Here is a 19,034-nt window from a genome sequence, read left to right as displayed (position 1 = left end):
TACCCCTGCATAGTCCTGTGTGCCATGTAAGTTAGCATATTCGCAAGCACAGAGCAGCTCCTGATTTTCACAAGTCCCAAGCTTAGGACATGCAGTCTTCCAGGGGCCCATCCTGCTGCCTCCAGTGCAGTGCCTCTCACACACGAACGTGCATGGATCTTGCCTGCACCGGATGCTGAAATGCAGATTCCGGGGCGGGGGAGAGCGGACATTCCTCCCAGGCTCCCACCCCATGCTGCTGCTGGGCTGTGAGCACACTCTGAGGGGTGAGGGCTTTAGGCCACAGGAAATAAATTAATATTTATTAATATTAATTAATAATTAATTAATAATTCCTCCTGGGTCAAGCCCAGGAGGAAATGTCATTGTATGAAACATGTGGTTCTCAGACTTAAGGAAGCAAGTGCCTCCCCAGAAAACTTGTCAGGGTATAGATTTCCAGGCCTCAGCCTTGAGTTTCTGTGTCAGGAGTCTGAAGTGAGACCAAGAATTTGTATTCCTAACAAGATTCTGAGTGATGCTTGTGTTGCTGGTCTGGGGACCACAGTTGGAGAACCACTGCCTTAAACCATGAGACGGTGATCACTTTTACAAGCATTGAGTGAGAGGAGCACTCAACACGCTTTGGCTGTTACAGCCACACCTGCTTGGTGCTGTGTCTTCTGGAATCTATGTACTTTAATCAGAGAATTTGGTTTCCTTTTCGTAAGCCAAGCTTTTCCCTTCTGCCTTAGGAGCCCAGGAAGTAGCTTTAGGAATAGCTTGGGGGTGGACATTTGGTGTGGCAGTTAAGCTATGGCTTGTGGTGCCTGCATTCCCTATTGGAGTGCTGAATTCAGAGTGCCTGCTCCACTTCTGGCTCCAGCTTCCTGCTGATGTGCACCCTAGGAGGCAGCAGGTAATGGCCCAAGTAGCTGGGTCCCTACCAACCATTTGGGAGACTCGGATTGAGCTCCTGACTCCAGCTTTGGCCTGGCCCCGCCCTCGCTGTTTAGAAGATGTATTCACTATGGTGCCAAATCATTTTTTTAAGGATTTATTTATTTGAAAATCAGAGTTATACAAAGAGAGAAGTAGAAGTGGAGAGAGAGAGAGGTCTTCCATCTGCTGGTTTACTCCTCAATTGGCCTTAATAGCCGGAGCTATGCAGATCCGAAGCCAGGAGCCAGGAGCCTCTTCCGGATCTCCCATGCAGTGCAGGGACCCAAGCACTTGGGCCATCTTCTACTGCCTTCCCAGGCCATAGCAGAGAGCTGGATCAGAAGTGGAGCAGCCAGGACTCGAACTGGCACCTATATGGGATGCCAGCACTGCAGGTGGTAGCTTTACCACTATGCCATAGCGCCAGCCCTGCCAGATCATTTTTTAAAAGTAGAATAGCTTGAATCAGTGACATCACTGTGCTCTCAAACCCGTGTTTTGAAATCAAAACAATACTTACTCCTTTTTCACAAGAGGAGAACTTGTTTATTGAAGAAATCACAAATAAAAAGAAGAGATACATCATCCTCTCCCAAAAAGTAACAATTCTTCCAGACCTTTTTCTATACATAGCTGTCAATCCAAGGACATTTATAGGGTTTTAGTTCCAAAAAGACATGGTACAAACTGTGCTGCAACCTACTTTTTCATAACTCAGTGTAAATATTTCTCTGTCTCTCTTTTTTAGTTTCTTGTTTCAATCCTCTTTACCCAATAAAAAGCAGGAAAATGCTATGATCTGTGCATGCCTTGCGCCCTGCACACCTGCAGGTGCTGAGAGATTAATTGGGCACCAGGAAAAAACATGCAGAGCCAAGATGGATCAGAAGAAGGTGCCTTTCTCCCTGGGCAAACAAGGGCAGCTGGGGTTCAGAATCACAGGACTGTTTTCCCTGTGTGGTTAAAGAAAGTGATTCCGCTGAGCACGGCGGGATCCGGCCATGCGTCAGCCTGAGGATCCTGTTCATAAGAAAGCTGAATCTCAATGTCGGTCTTGTAGGTGACAAGACACACACCTACACACAGTCCCAGGCCCAGAAGGACTTGCTAACTTCTGCAGAATTAGCCGCTTCCAGAATTTGAGAGCATTGATCAAGGTGGGTTAGGAGAAAAAACCTCTTTTCCACCCTGCTTTCCAGTGGATTAGGGCAAGATCAAAGAATCGAATCATTCAGTTCTTTCACATTCATCAGTGAGTCCACTACAAGTAGTGGCCGCACAGCACAGGTCGATCCAGGGCCTGTTGGAGTGTGTGTTCTCCTGGGCCATGCTCTTGGAACCTGCTATAGATATGTGGGCTCCTCCTGCTCTGTGGGACGCATACCTGCAGCGACACGGCCAAGGCCAAGGCCACAAACAGCCCTGGTAACCCGAGCTCCTCTTTCTTGGCAGAACGAAGTGATCAGCCAGCAGCTTTGCGTCATCTTCACGCACTGCTACGGGCCGTACCCCATCCCCAAGCTCACGGAGATCAAACGGAAGCAGACCTCGCGCCTGGGTGAGTGGTGCCCTCTGCCAGCTTGGGGTGTTGTTTGGGGGCGGGGAGACAAGCAAGCTATTGCCCTAAAAAAGAAGGGGGGGCAGTTTTGAGGGCCAAGGAGAGGAGTCAGGCTGCCAGAGAGCAGGTATCTCCTTTACCATGTAATCAGCTGTCTGGGTGTATTACCTTGGGTATGAGGAAGGGGAGACCCGCCAACACCTCATCCCTCGGGTGAGCGGACTCGCCTGTGGTCCCAGCCCACGCCTCCCCATCGCACATACATCCCGCATAGGTAGCTTCTAAAGGAGGGCCAGGCCGCGCACCACGGTCCTTACCCCAACTCTGCTGTCTAAGGCGACCTGCCGCGGAGCAGCCACGGCCACAGGCCTATGGCGTCCATCTGTTACCAGAAGTTCCCCTACTGGGGACCACATAGGAACAGGTGTGCATTAACATCTCACTGAGGCAGTGCATTATGAAGACCGACCAAACTAGCAGAGCCAGGGGTGGAGGCAGCCGTCTCTGCCGTGTGGGTGTCTCGTCAGACACCCCCTTGAGAGAGAGAGTGCCTGTCCGGGTGGTCTCCACAGCACAGCATAAAATCTGCTTGCCTGTAGCTATGGGCGAGGGGAAGCCTCCTCCCCCGGGATGTACAGAGATTTCTTCTACCTGCCGTGAAAAGGGCCTGGTTTTCCGGCAAAGCATTAGGATTCTAAGGGTTTGCAGCAAGTGAGGGGAAAAAGGCAGCCCTGGGGGGCTCGAAGGACTTGCTGGGAAAGAAAACGGGGGTCCTGTCACTGTCAGTGGAGTGTGGAGCCCGTGTGACTCCATCTGCGGTACAGCAGTCCAAGGTAAGGTCACTGATGCTGCCACATTCTTCAGGGACCTGCTGGACAGGCAAGAAAAGAGTGAGCAGGGACGAGGGTCTCTCGCTGACTTCTCTATAGGCGCATCAGTGAGTGAAATGGGTTCTTTGTGGGAAACGTTAGGGAGTGGTGGGGACTGTGGCAAGCTGGAGACAGGTGGCAGGTGTTTGCCCTTCTCACCTGTGGGTGAGGCTCTGTGGGAGGTACAGCTTTCAACCACAAGGGAGCTGGGAGGACTTCCTGTGAGTAACAGAATCTCCATGACAACATGGCCGTTCCTCTTGCGGGCTCTGCCGGCCCTGGGCTTGTGTCTCACCCCCGAGGGTGCGCTCTGGTGGATCGCTGCCCCTGTCTTTGGGGCATTTTCCACGTGAGGAATCCAAACCCCACCCTGCTTTCCACTGAAACAGCCCCTCTCCCCTTTCTTCTTCCAGATCCTCACTTTCTGAACAACAAAGAGATGTCGGACGTCACCTTCCTGGTGGAAGGAAGGCCATTCTACGCCCACAGGGTGCTCTTGTTCACGGCCTCCCCGAGGTACGTGTGGCCGGCTCTGAAGGCAGCTGGACAGGGCCCGGGGCTGCCGCTCTTCCTGTGTTTTGAAATTCAGTCTTGGCAGCTCCTCACTGGACAGACAGATTATCTTCTCCTAAGTCAGGGATTCCAGAGGGCAGGGCTGCAGCTGGCATAACTGATCTAGAGCAAGGCGCTCCTTTTTTCTGGGTGGGCAGATCCCTACACCAGGGGCAGAGCTTGGATTGGATATTGGCTTCCTCAGCCAGAGTGCTTGGGCAGTGCACAACCTGAGACTCCGTAGGTGGCTATCTTTTGAGGGCCACTCTCCAAGTGTCACGGAACAGACATGGGCAGAAGCCACTAAAGCACACAGGTCCTGACCTTCCTTGTCCCTTGCTGTGAACAGACAACAATATTTTTAGATTTTATTTATTTATTTATTTGAAAGGCAGAATTGAGAGAGAGAGAGAGAGAGAAAAGGAAGGGATAGATAGATAGATAGATAGATAGATAGATATCACCCATCTGCTGGTTCACTCCCCAAATGTCTGTAATGGAGCCAGGAACTCCATCCGGGTCTCCCACATGTGTGCAGGGGCCTAAGTAATTGGGCCATCTATCTTCCACTGCCTTCCCAGGCCATCAGCAGGGAACTGGATTGGAAGTGGAGCAGCCAGGACTCAAACCAGACCCCATATGGGATGCCGGCACTGCAGGCAGCGGCCCAACCCACTGTGCCACAGCGCCGGCCCCAGGACAATAGCACCTTGTAGCAACAGGACAAGGAAATTGCTCACCCTGTGCCTGCTAGCTCTTCTACTGCCCTGTCCCCTCCTTCGGACTTGAGGCTCGGTGGTCTCCAAAGTAAAAGTTTAATTAACAAAAGAAAGTTGGAGCCACATCTTAGCTTCTTCTAAACCACTGAGGATCACCGTGCTCCAGGAGCAGGGTCTCTACCCTCAAGTGGCTTTGAGCTTGGCTGAGGGCCTGGGAGGTGCAGCTGAAAGCCAAGGTCACCCCCTGGGACCGCCGGAACAGCTGAGATCCAGCGAGGAGCCGGGGGAGGGGGCAAGCTCCCTGGGCACAGAGGAGAGGGGAGCCAGGGCCCTACTTAAGCTCAGGGAAGATGCCCTGGGCCCTGTAAGCTGGACAGCATTCTCAGAAGCATCCATTCTCTCTCAGCCCCCCCACTTTGGGAAACAACAGCCCACAGCCCTGTTTATGGCTTCCGAGTTTGAACTTCCGGTTTGAGTCTGGTATGGTACCGGGGGCGGGGGGCTCGTTCAGAAAGCTGCAGCCGCATCAGGGCTGTGTCTCAGAGCCAGCGACCCAGGTTCCTACCATCAGGAGGCCTGAGGTTGTGTAAGCCACGATGCATGTGCGAGCCTCACCTCCCTTCCCGTGTCTTGTTCAGGTTCAAAGCACTTCTCTCCAGCAAGCCGACCAACGACAGCACCTGCATAGAGATTGGCTACGTGAAGTACCCCATCTTCCAGGTGAGCCCCTGCGGTGGGCCAGAACTCCATGCTGATGAGCGCAGGACACGGGCGGCCACCTCCAAACCTGCACGAGGGGATTACCCACTTGCAAAAGTCCCTTGCATTGGTCCCTGTTCTGTTACTATAACAAAATACTAGAGGCAGGTGAACTTTATAAAGAAAAAAGGTTTATTTGGCACCCAGCTCTTTTTTTAAGATGTATCTATGTATTTGAAAGGCAGAGTGACAGAGAGAAAGGGATGGAGAAGGGAAGAGATCTTCCACACACGGGTTCACTCCCCAGATGGTCACAATGGCTGGGACTGGGTCAGGCTGAAGCCAAGAGTCAGGGACTCCATCCAAGTCTCCCACGTGGGTGCAGGGACCCAAGCACTTGGGTCATCTTCTGCCGCTTTCCCAGGTGCATTAGCAGGGAGCTGGATCAGAAGTGGAGAAGCCAGGATTCCTACCGGTACTCTGACATGGGATGCCGGCTTCTCAGGTGGCCTAACCAGCACCAGCCGCCAGCTTCCAGTTCTGGAGAGTTAAGGAAGACGCCATTGCCAGCCCCTGCTTGGCTCGCCTGAGGGCCATGTGGCAAATGGTGGGAAAACATGCAGGGGCACAAGATCTCACTGTCGACCAGAAAGGCAGAGCGCGCCTGGGGTCCCCCTGTCCCTTCTGAGGGCGCACCTCCGGCTGATCCAAGGACCTCCCACTGGGCCCATCTCTTAAAGGTTCCACACACCACCCACACCACACCTCCTCCCTGGGGACCAAGCTTCCAGCACACAACCCCAGGGGATGCTCAGACCACACACCCAAACTTTGGCGTCACTGCGGTGCGTTGTGCGGGCCGCTCCGACACTGCCCCTTCCATCTGCTCAGCCCACAGCACTGCCTGCGAGCCTGCTGGGCTGGGCGCTGTGCTGGGGGCTGGAGACCGAGGATGAGGGATGCCCTCTCCCAGGGATGCAAACACGGGCAGCGGGAGCCTCTGGGAAATCCATCAGTTACAGTCCCCTGTGGAGTGCGTGAGAGGCAGGCAGCCGAGAGCCGATGGGCTGTGGCAGCTCAGACCAAGGACACTGGAGGAGGCCTCCTAGATAAGGTGCTGGGAGCTATACTCAGGAGATGAGCCAAAGCAAGGCCTAGGACTTGAGAAAGGGGTCTAGAACCTTCCAGGCAAGGAGAACCACATGTGCGAGGGCCCCAAACCGGTTGAGGCCAGCATGATCACACACAGTGGACTTTTAGGGAATCTGCTGTTGTTTCTGCGTTGGTCCTACCCCAACCCCTCTGGCAAAGGGAGGCCTCTCTGCTGGCAGCCCACTTACATGTCCTGGCCTCCTTCCCTTGGAGGGAAGTTGATGCGTTAATGCTGGGTTCTGGTTGTGCGGCTGCCCCGAGGGGCCCCGCAGCTTCCCTCTCTCTCCCTCCTTCCATCACGCCTGGGTCACAGGTCCTGCCCTGCAGCGACAGTCTCACAGTCAACAGCCACTCATGTCCCCGACTGTATTCCTAGTACCGAGTCCCATCAGGGCGCCTAAAGCCAGAGAGATTGGGTCCGCTCCAGCCGCATTCCCCCTGGCCGGGTATGACTAGGACGGCATTGGGGGAGCTGTCATGAGGATCACAGAATCCTTAGCAGTCAGTTGTTCCCAGGAAGGATGGCCCATCAGGCGGGCTGGCAGGAGATTGGAGCTCCAGGAGTGGTGATGGGACAGGCTGTGCTGGGCTCCTGGGGAAGGGGACAGGGCCTGAGCTGGGCTTGGAAGCCAGATCGTCCCTGCTGTTCCCTGTTTAAAATCAGCACCCGTCATGAGCCTACGGGTGGGTCACCCAACTTCCTGGGCCGCAGGTTGCCCATGTGGCTAATAGGGGAGAGAGAGTTCAGCAGGGGGAGGAGCAGCATGAACCAAGGCACAGAAGGAGGAAGTCATTATTAGCCCATCCGGCTGGGTCTGGATGCGAATGGGAGACTAAAGAGGCAGCTTGGGACCACATAATACAGGCCTTGGATGCCACGGTGCCAGGCAGGGGGTCCTTCCTGCCAACCTGACTCTGGGTCTCAAGATTGTACTGTTCAGAGGGCTGAAGGAAGGCACCATGACCTCACAGCAGCCCCTAAAGCCCATTAAGGTGCCTAAATTTCCACCTTTTGATTCCTTTGGTTATGATTGAAACTTGAAAATAAAGAATCCTTCCTAAATAACCAAGGACAAGGTGCTCCCCTTCTCTGAGCCTCGTTTTTAACCATCATCACCCCTAGGTCTCGGGCTCCTGCAGAGATCAAAGAGGAGAACCCGAAACCACTGCACTTGACCTCAGGTACACAGCGCCCGCGTTAGAGTGGGTTGCTGGTAGGTGATAAACCGCCTCCCCACTAAGCACCAGACCCTGTAGAGGAGCTTATTTTGAATTAAAGGTTGAGGAAAGGATCAAAGAGATTTGCAAAGACAACACCAGCCACGTGAGCCACCCCAGTGGGTGAGGGAGAGATGAACGGAGGGGAGGCTAGAGCCCTGAGGTGGGACCACCTTCAACATCCACAGGCCTGTTTCCCCTTTGCCCAGCTCCTGCAGTGGCTTCCTGCACCCTCCCTAAAATCGCTCAGCCCTGCAGAAGGACTCTCACAGCCCATAAGTGCTGGTGGCAAGAAACGCAAGGCGGTGTTGGAGAGGGGTCAGTTCCCCAGTGCTCATGAAGGGGGCTCTGGCACCATGAAGCCTGAGGCTAATGGGGAAGCTCCTGCACCCCGAACTTGACCCATAGGCCATGCCCCATAAATGGCTGCCAGGCAGAGCAGGTGCATGAGAGGCCGATATTGGAAAGACTGGGCCCTGAGGAATCCCACAGCCATAATTGCTTTTGGCCGGGGACGGTTTCCTGGCCACATCAGCCTCCAGTGACTGTAATGGGAAGGGAAGATTTAGCAGGCCCCGGGGACTCTCCCAGGGGCCCAACTCTTTGCCCATAAAGGAAGAAAACCCTCGGTTGTGGCTTGAAATTGGCCAGGGAGGGCTGAACCCAGCCCAGGAGGAGACTCTCCGTGGCTTGTTCACTTCCTTTCCATGCTAACGGGAGGATTTTAATAAATGAGAGTATTTGGGGTTCTTCCTCGCCACGAACTGTTGACCATCACATGCAGGGGCGAGCTGGGAGCAGCAGAGGCTGCACCTGGAAGAGGGGTCCTCGGGAGGCCGCGGATGCCCCCTGAGTCCCTGCTGCAGGTGGGCTGGCAGCTGCCAAGGAAAACAGCTCAGTACCCAGCCCTGGGCCCTGGCCCTTGCGGAAAGGGCTCATGCTAACAGTCTGCAGGCAGCCTGGGCAGGCCCCTTGGAACCTGCATTCGCCCCAGGATCTTCACCTTGACCGTCCAACCTTGAAGACATAGGGCAGCGTGATGGAGGAGCGTTTTGTAAATGGGAGGGGGGAGCTATTTTTATGGCTGTTGGTCATGGTGGTTTGGCCTCTATACAGAGGGGTGCTAGGGGAATGCATTGATTTTTTTTAAATTTTATTTATTTATTTGAGAGGTAGAGTTACAGACAGACAGAGGGAGAGACAGAGAGGTCTTCCAGCCACTGGTTCATTACTGGTCATAATGGCCGGAGCTTGGCCATTCTGAAGCCAGGAGCCAGGAGCTTCTTCCAGGCCTCCCACGTGAATGTGGAGACCCAAGCACTTGGGTCATCTTCCACTGCTTTCCCAGGCCATAAGCAGAGAGCTGGATCGGAAGAGGAGCAGCTAGTTCACAAAGTGGCACCCACATGGTATGCCAGCACCAGAGGCAGAGGCTTAGCCTACCACACCATAGCACCGGCCCCTGCATTGAGTTTTAATAAGGCCCAGATCCCAGCCGTGGCTGAGTTGGTGTTTTAGATGCCCGTGACCCATCAAGATGGAAAAGCAAGGGTCAGCAATGCTGTGATTTTACAGCCGCCACCAGCCATGTGCCATTACCTCTGCAACAGGGAGAGAGTTCCCCGAAAGCCCAGAGTCAGTGCCTGGAGGTGCGGAGATGAGAGAGAGGCAAGGATGCGTGTTTGTGTTGAAAGTATGCACGCGGCACATCGTTGCTGTTTGCCAGGCACGGTACCAGGCACTGGCGTACAGAGCAGGCAGTGAGAAATATCACTGCTGGGGCTGGGGGGCAGCCAGGAGCTCCCAAGCTGCTTTGGGGGTGTTCAGAACCATTCTAGAATTCTCCTGAGGGGACAGCTGCACAGCCCTGTCCTGTGCACTTGAAAGAGGTGCGTTTTGTGTTGTGTGAAATGTGTTGTAATAAATTCATAAGCGACATTGTTAATTACTTGTCACACACACGACTGCAGCGTCTCAGATAAGCATGTGGGGAGTGGCAGTGTGTGGCAGAAGCATCTGGGGAAAGGCTTTTCAACCTCAGCGGATATTAAGGAGCCAGCGTTTATTAAAGAATGAAATCAGCTCAAAAATGTTCCTAATACTCACATTCATTCGGTTCCTGTTTAGTGTGATCTTTCACAAATCCACATCACAACCCATGAAGGAGATACTATTATCCCCAGTCAACAACTGATGAAACAGTCACACACAGCCTACCTTAGCTCAGATCTCCCAGCTTTTAAAAAAAATATTTATGGGGCCGGTGCTGTGGCATAGCAGGTAAGGCCGCCACCTGCAGTGCCGGCATCCCATATGGGTGCCAGTTCGAGTCCCGGCTGCTCCACTTCTGATCCAGCTCTCTGCTATGGCCTGGGAAAGCAGTAGAAGATGGCCCAAGTCCTTGGGCCCCTGCACCCACGTGGGAGACCCAGAAGAAGTTCCTGGCTCCTGGCTTCGGATAGGCACAGCTCTGGCCATTGCAGCCAATAGGGGAGTGAACCAGCAGATGGAAGACCTCCCTCCCTTTGTCTCTCTCTGCCTCTCCTTTTTTCTCTCTGTAACTCTAACTTTCAAACAAACAAATAAATCTTTAAAACTATATACATATATATATTTGAAAAAGTTACAGAGAGAGACATCTTCCATCTGCTGGTTCATTTGTCAGGTGGAAACAATGGTTGGGGCTGGGCCAGGACGAAACCAGGAACCTGGAACTCCATCCTGGTCCCCCATGTGGGTGCAGGGACCCAAGGACTTGGGCCATCTTCTGCTGCCTTCCCAGGTGCGTTAGCAGGGAGCTGGATCAGCAGTGGAACAGCCGGGACTCAAACCAGTGCTCATATGGGATGCTGATGTCGCAGGCTGTGCCACAACACTGGCCCCGTAATCTCCCAGCTTTTAATAGCAGAGCAGATCAGAAACTAAGGCAGCCCAACCCCAGGGTCCTTGCTCTTAACCACTGTCTGCTGATGTCCGAGCCCAAAGGGACTGTAGAGGACAGCCCAATCCAAGCTCCTCATTTCACAAGTACCAAAGAAAGGGCTAGAGCTGGCCTTTAGGTTCTGCCCCTGAGAGCCAGGCAGGTGAAGCCAGTTTGTCATACAGGCAGGTGCAAGAGAACAAGGAATGGTGGAAAGTGGCACAAACTGGAGAGTGTAAGCACCCCTAGAAATTAACACCTGCTTGTCATGGGAGGGGGTGACAGCAAATACTTCCATAGGCCTCATTCCATGCCAGGGAGCCCCATTTACAAAGCTCAGGAATTCTGTGTATCTTTTGGGCATCCTGGGTCCCACAGAGAACAGTTGGATGTGTGTCAGTCCCACTGTAGGTGAATTGTTGGAGCCCTGAACCCTGATGGCTGCTTCCTCTGGGGTCTTGCCAAGTTGTGGTAGGAACCAGTGTTCCCCTGGGATCCTGAATCGCTCTTGGGGACCTCAACAAGAGGCTTCGAGTCAAACTGGGCTGTGTGCCTGGAGGAGTGACCTGCTGGTGCAGGCCTTTAGACCACACCATGTGTACAGCCTTGAGGGCAGGGAAGTCCAGGACGATGGTCCCTGCAGTCATGAAGAACAGAGCTTGGGGGTGGTTTAATTTGGCCCTGGGAGTGGACATGTGACCAGGGCCCAGAAACTGTGGGGAGACACCGTGGCAGGCTGTCAGGGAAGCTCTGGCCCGCAGAGCCGTTCCCAGTGGGACGCCTTCCCATGCAGCAGTGGGTATGGGCAGGTGGAGTCGGGCAGCTGTTGGAATGGATGCTCCAGAGTTTGGCAGGTGACGCTTGGCTCTGCCTGTTCTCTGTCTTGCAGCTGGTCATGCAGTATCTGTACTACGGTGGCCCAGAGTCACTTCTCATCAAAAACAACGAGATCATGGAGGTAAGGACCCGACGCGGCTCCCGGTAGGCTAGTGGCACCTCTTGGCCAAGTCCGCAGGGACCCCACGGGGCTTCTGTTTGGATGAAGGCTTTGGCCTGTTACGCCTTCCTGACTCCCAAGTCCTCCCAGACAGGAGGGATTTTGAGGAGGAGCTGGGGTGCAAGTTCACCTAGTAGCCCTGAGGAAGACACAGCGTTAGATTTTACTAAACCTAGGGGGAGCTGAAGGAAACTGAAAAGTGAGAGGCTGGCGCTAGCTCTGAACAGAGCTGGGACGCAAATGCTATCATCAAAAAATATCCTCTCCCTTGCCATCAGAATTGTATACTGTGAACATGCCTCAAATCGCAACACCGCCGTCTTCCAAGACGTAGAAGCTGTAAGCAGGTGACAAGTCTACCCAGCCCCACTGAGGTGGCCCATCCTTTACCCACACAGCACCCTCCATCTGCCCACTGAGTGTCCCGTGCCCTGTGCCGGCCTAGCCTCCTCCAGGGGCCTTGCTTCTGCTCCCTTCTGCCCATGGCCAAGTTTCCTCCTGCTCCTTTCCAGGAGTGGAACTCTTATCAGGTTTCCTGATCAAAGGCGGGAGCTTTGAACCAGAAGCCAAAAAAAAAAAAAAAAACCACTTCAACTACCCTCCGCAAAGGAGCTTGGATCAAACATCTCAAACATAGCCCTTGGCAGAATAAAGATTCCCCACCCCGACAGAAAACACCATTCACACGTACGTCTGGACATAGCTTTAGAGATCTGGGGGTACCTCTTGCTGCCACAGGCATAAATTTGGTTCCCTTTGCCAACCACTCCTGCCACCTTCCCCACCACAGAGTTTGTCACTATGCCTTGTCCCTCTGACACCGCCTTTGCACTTTAAAATAACACACACACCCCTCCACCTGTATTTCCTCCAGCCTGGACAGGGGCTTAGCTCCCTGCAGCCCCCTCTTCCTGCGCTCCCCTCCCCCTCACAGGCTCTCTCTGTGGGTTTCAGCTCCTGTCTGCAGCCAAGTTCTTCCAGCTGGAGGCTCTGCAGCGACACTGTGAGATTATCTGTGCGAAAAGCATCAACACTGACAACTGTGTGGACATTTACAACCACGCCAAGGTAACCGGGCCGCCTCCCACCACACCACCCCTCCCCGCACACCCAGGCACGGAAGCCAGGAGTTCCCACCGAGCCTGGGCAGGGGCGGCTTTCCAGGGTCTGCTGCCTGCTCCAGAAATGTCGTCCCTCCCACCCCTCCCTGCTCTCCAGGGGATGGGGAAAGGAGGAAGCCAGGAGCTGTTTGCAAACAGAGCTTGTGTGTTCTCGCACACACGTCATGCTCACTGCATGCAGATTCCACAGCTGATGTCACTGCTGCGGGTCTGAGTGACATCTTGGGTAGAAGGTTCTAGAACAGTGGTTCCCAAAGTGTGATCTCCAATTCAGCAGCGTCAGCATCAGGGACCTATCAGGGAGGCCACCCAAGGCCTCGGGGGTGCTCCAGGTGGTTCTGATGCATGTTGCTGGGTAAGAATCACTGTGCTAGATAGAACCCTTCTTGTCAACACTGATCTCACGTGAGCATCACCTGGGTACTCGCTTATCACCCCCAGCCCGGGACCTGTCCCTGCTGGAGCCTGGGAAGTAGCATTTTTTTCTAAGCCTCCCAGGTAACTCTCAGATATGGTCAAGGTAGAGAACAGGTGAGCAGCACTGGAGGGCTCCTTGGAGTCTATGGCTGCCTCACCTCCAATGACCGCAGCAGTAGCAGGGAACCCAGAAATCTGTGTTTTTAACAAGCTCCCTGGGTGACGTCAGCCCTGAGGCCCAACTTCACAGCTGCTTTTGGGATCCACAGATTGCACCCGCTCACAGCAGAGGCTGGCATCAAGGAGAATAAAAATTGTCTGGGTGCCACTTCATTTTGTTTCTTTTTTCATTTTTTTATTTTTTGTTTATTTGACAGCAGAGAGAGAGAGAGAGATCTCCTATCTACTGGTTCACTCCCCCAAATGCCTACAACAGCTGGGGCTGGACCAGGCCAAAGTTAGGAGGTCAAAACTTAATCCAGGTCTCTCATGTGGGTGCCAGGGACCCAAGTATCTGAGCCATCACCTGCCGCCTCCCAGGGTGTGCATTAGAGGAAGCTGTAACCAGGAGCAGAGCTGGGACTCGAACCCGGGCACTGTGGTATAGGCTGCGGTGGCCCACGCAGCATCATCACCTCCGTGCCAAATGCCAGCCCTCGTTTTGTTTCTTCTGCCTGGCACAGGAGGGTTAACAGTTGCTAGGGAGGATCAGGGATTAACTCAGGCAAAGTAAATGCCCTTCCTGCGTGCAGCTGGAGCCCAGTCCACGGGCCACCCATGTCCGTAGCTGTCCAGAGTGACCACTGACACACATAATGTGTTCATCGTGAGGGAGCAGATTGTGCCTGAGACGGGACTTGCTGTGTCCCACCAGCACCTTGCACGTGCCGACTCCCGTGCTCATGGTCGTGTTGTGTCTCCTTTTCAGTCCGCCTCACAACCCTGTTGGCTAAATGCCATCCTTGCCCTACGTCACCAGGACAGGGGCACAGAGAGGTGAAGCTCACTCTAGTGCTCAGAGGTTTTTTTATTGTGGTCAAATAGACATACATGTATCACTGGACTCATCTTTGAGTGTGGGGTTCAGGGTAGGCACATTGTTGTACAACCAGAACTTTTTCATCTTCCCAAACTGAAACACTGTATCCTTTCAGCATGAACACCCCCCACTGCTCCCCCTCCCTGACCCCAGCCCCTAGGAACGTGGCTGGCTTATGTCACTCAGTTTAATGTCACCAAGGCTCATCCGTGTTGTAGTGGTTGCAAAATTTCCTTCCTTTTCAGGGCTAAGTTGTTTTCCACTGTGTGCCTCTGCTATGTTGCACCTGTTCACCTGTTGATGCACACGTGGGTTGCGGTCGCCTTTTGGCCTTTGCAGATACTGTTGCATGAAAGTGGGTCTACAGATACCTGCCCAAGACTCTGCTTTCCACTCTTTGGGCTCCATACTCAGGAACAAAGCGCTAAGACTGGAACCTAGATGTGTCCCACTCCAGTGCACAAGTTCTTAACCCTGTGTCTACTGTCTGACCTCATGTTTGAAAGGGTCCCAATTATCCCTGACAGTCAAGGATGTTCTGACTGGCCATCAGTTAAAAAAGAAAAAATTCAAGTCAGTCTGCATCACACACAGACATGCACACCTAGGCATTCTGGGTAGGTGAGGGTTATACCACAGTCTGGTTTCACGGCAGTTTTTCTTTTTTATCTGAAACTGGTGGCTCTGCAGCCTTGTGGTCCTTGGTCCTCCTCCCCTGGCCACAGTCGCTCAAGTTGCACATGGAGGTGGCGCTCTGTGGTTTGTCACCTGCGCAGCGAGGCCCCGACATTCCGCATCCCAGCCTCCTCTGCAGGGAGCGTGTGCCACACCTCTTGTTATTTAATAATGCAGCTGACACCGCGTGAGCGTGCCTGGGAACACCTGTGGCAGAGGAACAGGCTCTCATTTCTGTACCAGTGCAGCCAGGGCGTGGCTGTTACAAACACCGGCCTCCACCTTCCAGGCAATGTCCCGAAGTGTTTCCCAAGCAAGCATCTGCCCTCCGGGATATCTGTATGGAGGACAGCGCTGTAGGAAGGGCACTGAAGCACCTGCTAATGAGCACACAGCGCATGGATTCACCCTGGCAGATGATGTTGCTGACTGAGGCGAGTTTAGTACAAGAGGTGGAAAAGGAAGAAACCAACAGTTGGTTTGGAGCCTCCAGGAAGTGCAGGCGTTTCGGTGCTAACAGCCATGTTCCAGCGCCAACAAGGCCCCCAGCAACATGGTCTTTCTGCTGCACCTAATTGCTCAGGACAGCTGTGGGGTTTTATAGAGGTGAGAAATGAAACCCATAAACGTGCTCCGAGCCATCTTTTTTTCCTAGCAAGGCTGTCTTGGGCCGTTTAGACCCTGGGACCTCTACTGGCCTTATTCTAAGCTGGCTCAACAGTTTGAACCTCAGCTGATGCAGTCCAGCTACTCAATGGCATAGTGTGACAGAAAGGACACCGGTGTGCAAAGCAGTGTCACCTGCAAGTGTTTACTGAGCATCTATTATTTCCCAGGAACTGTATTCATCAGAATTTCCTAACACATTAGTAGGGCATGGTCTCTGCCTCCGGAATAAGGATCGTGTAGGGCAAGAGTCAGCACAAAGATGTTCTGTGATGACCAGATGAATATTTTCAATCTTGTAGGCTGACCAGTTACTGTTGGACCTGCCCAATTCCGCCACTGTGGTACAAAGGCAGCCATAGACTGTAAACAAATGGTGTGGCCATGTGCCAATAAAACTTTATTTACAGAAACAGGTCAGGGCAAGGGGCAGATGTGGCCTGCAGTTTGCCAACCTCTGGTCTAGAAGATGGGGGCTCCAGTCCCAGTGCTATCAGTAATTAGTCATGGAGAGCTAATAAGGCAAGTAGCCGGTATGGAGTCACCATTCAATAAGTCGCTCCACGTATTATGAATGAAGTGTGTGTTCTGATTATTAATCCTGCACTTGAACTACCTTGTGCTGTGTGAGACGCATCCCCAAAGCAAGGGGCAAGTAAGCAAGGGAAGGGCAGAGGCTCTCCGTGTCCACGGCCTCAGACACAGCAAGTCTGAGCTTTGGTGTGGCCACCTGTACAATGAGGCCTCGCACCCTGTCCCTCCAGGAGCAGGGTTCACTCTGCAAGGATCACAGCGTGATTCCCTGGGCTCTCTCCCATCTCCAGGAGTCTGTGCCTCGGTGTGAACATTCGTATGATACAGAGAGCGCACTCACCACGATCATTGATCAGCCGCTCAGAGGTGACACATCCCCCTTCTGGGTCCGAGTCAGCCCGCACAATCCTCCTGGGTCAGCCCCACTCCGTTTGCAGCCTGGAAAGCTGATGCCCAGAGGCGCGACTGCTCTTGCACAGGCCAGGGAGTGGAGGGACAGGCTCCAGCCTTGACCTGGGAGGGGTGCACAGGGACACCCTCGGGGTGCGGCTACAGCAGGGAGTCAGGGCCCCGTGCGCATCCAGCTGCCTGTCAGGTGTGTGCCACTGTGATGGCTGCAGACGGCCAGGGGCATTCCCGAGGCGTAACGGTCTCCCCCTTGCTCTCCACTCCCCCACAGTTTCTGGGTGTCACGGAGCTCTCGGCGTACTGCGAAGGCTACTTCCTCAAAAACATGATGGTCCTCATCGAGAACGAGGCGTTCAAACAGCTCCTGTACGACAAGAGCGGCGAGGGCACGGGCCAGGATGTGCTGCAGGACTTGCAGAGGACGTTGGCCATCAGGATTCAGTCCATCCACTTGTCGTCGTCCAAAGGCTCCGTCGTGTGAGCCGCCCGGTGCACCCAGCACATCTGGCACACCTGGCCGTTCTCTCTCTGCATTCTCTTCACCCAAACGCAGACAGATTCCACCTGGCGGCGGTTTCTGGCTGGGCCAAGGAGCTGCCTCTGTTGCCTCGGCTTCTTCTTGAGGGAGTACATTCAGCTCCCGTGTGTTCCTGTCGAAAAGCAAAGGACATCCCATTGGTCTGCAGATCCGGTCAGAGCGTGAAGGTCACCACAGGGCAGCCAAGCGAACCCCGATCAAAAGCGCCCCTGGGTCTTGGAGCCTGGTGCCAGGGACCTCCCGTGGAACGGCAGGACTGAGGCCTAGAGTCCATTCAGGTTCCAGGTGGACAGTTGGAGGACTTAGCTGTGACCCCGGCAGGCCTCGGCTGACACAGCAAGGACCCTGCTGGCTGCCACTGAGGCAGCACCGAGCACAGCAGCAGGTGGATGAGGCTACTGCCGGCACTGAGGAGTGAACCTGACACGTTTTTAGGAGTGGGAGCTTTTTAAAACGTTCAAAACATAACACAAACAGGGCAGTCTTGTAGTTTAAAATATATTTCTAAAAGTGTAACGGTTCATTTTCAACTGAATTGTATTTGGGGATCTGTGTTTCAGGGTTGTTGTTTTGTTTTGTTTTGTTTTTTCTTTCTTTTTAAACAGTGAGTCACAGGTCCACAGTATAAACATGCATCCGACAAAATATTACTGATATTCTCTACAAGATGAAATAATCTTGCCTTAGTGATTATGGTTACACAAAGAGGTGCACTGCCAATAATTATCTCTTATTCAGTAGTTGACAACAGCCTGCATGCTAATTGTGGTTTCGGGGTGCCAGTAAAACACCCCCACATGACAAATCACGCATTTGCATGGGCCCAAACCTGTGAACGTTGTGTATGCTTCATTTTTGCCAAGGTTAAAAAAAAAAAAAAAACAACAAAAAGCAGTTTCATCCCTTGTTGCTTAAAGTCCATTTGGTGAAACTCGCATATCCACTTCTTTTCCTAATTAACGAATGATGCTGGGATGCTTTTACAGAAATGCACTCATAGATGATGCTAAGCGGGGCGGGGTGGGAGAAGCACGCCAGAGAATGTACTCTTAGTCCCAGAGTTTTCTCTGTATTTCTCAGAAGATGTTCATAGTTTGTTACTAGCCAGAGAGTATGACTCTGTTAGATTATTTTTCAAGACATGTATGATGGGCTGGATTCCTGCTGTATCCTGAGGTTGTACAGTAGAGGGCTGTCTATAATGAGAGTTGATATAGACAGGATTCCGTTGGCTCTGCCGTATATTCTATATATATAAGCAAAAGAGATCGGTGAAGTGCCACAATAATTCCAAATAATGTTTGAGTTGCCGCCTCCTTTCTCGTCTTTCATTTGAACCCTGCGGGAGAACCGGGGAGAGCGACTCTCAGTCTCTGGGATGGCAACGTTTTGCTGATAACTCTATTTCCCAGCATGCTTTGGGGAAGTTGTGCCAGACCCTTGATCCCCAGGGGGCTGCTGTTCATCTCCTGTCCTCGCTGCCCGCACCATTGGCCAGAGGACCCATGTCGAGTCCGGCCTCCACCACGTGTCTCTGCAGTGGTGGCTTTCCTGGGATGCTGACCGCAAGGCCTCTCTTCCATGCGGCCATGCGCAAACCTCCCCAGCCCTGACCATCAAATGAGGAAGGAAGGAAGGCTGCCCCTGGAGGAGTCCCGGGAGCATGGAGGTCACAGCGCAAGCCTCGAAGCGGCTGCCCGCCTCCTCCACTGCCTCAGAGACGCTGCTCGGGTTTCCCTCGCTGCGCCCTGCTTCTCCGTGAACTGTGGGGCCTATAGCAGGTGGGCAGCGACTCCCGCGGGGCTGCTGTCAGGGTTTGGTGTGCTTTCTCTGCCATTAAAAGAAATGGTTTTCCCAAGCCGGGCATTGTTTGTATGGTACCCGGGAGCCCCTTTGCCCAACAGGTGCAGCTGCAGGGTGTTGCTCGGTGTCAGAGAGGTTGACAAAGGTGGCTCTGCAGAAAGTTAAGGGGACGCAGCCCCTGGAGAGATGGGAGCTCTTGCTGTGCTGGGCTGGGGGGATGACCAAGCC

At 53.4% G+C, this 19,034-nt stretch overlaps 1 protein-coding gene across 2 annotated transcripts in view; it reads left to right on the top strand.

Annotated features, from left to right (window-relative positions):
- Positions 1 to 18,812, top strand: part of ABTB3 (ankyrin repeat and BTB domain containing 3) — a 287,580-nt gene extending 268,768 nt beyond the window's left edge. For both annotated transcript variants that reach the window (XM_062202964.1, XM_062202965.1), the window contains 6 exons: positions 2,374 to 2,479; positions 3,762 to 3,864; positions 5,258 to 5,339; positions 11,498 to 11,566; positions 12,560 to 12,673; positions 16,737 to 18,812. In XM_062202964.1, the coding sequence (XP_062058948.1) occupies positions 2,374 to 2,479; positions 3,762 to 3,864; positions 5,258 to 5,339; positions 11,498 to 11,566; positions 12,560 to 12,673; positions 16,737 to 16,946 (684 nt within the window). In that variant the 3' untranslated portion in view covers positions 16,947 to 18,812. The remainder of the gene's footprint in view (positions 1 to 2,373; positions 2,480 to 3,761; positions 3,865 to 5,257; positions 5,340 to 11,497; positions 11,567 to 12,559; positions 12,674 to 16,736) is intronic.
- The last annotated feature ends 222 nt before the right edge of the window (positions 18,813 to 19,034 follow it).

This window comes from Lepus europaeus, chromosome 10 (assembly GCF_033115175.1).
Source record: "Lepus europaeus isolate LE1 chromosome 10, mLepTim1.pri, whole genome shotgun sequence".
Lineage (NCBI taxonomy): Eukaryota > Metazoa > Chordata > Mammalia > Lagomorpha > Leporidae > Lepus > Lepus europaeus.
This window is presented reverse-complemented; position numbering and strand designations above follow the sequence as displayed.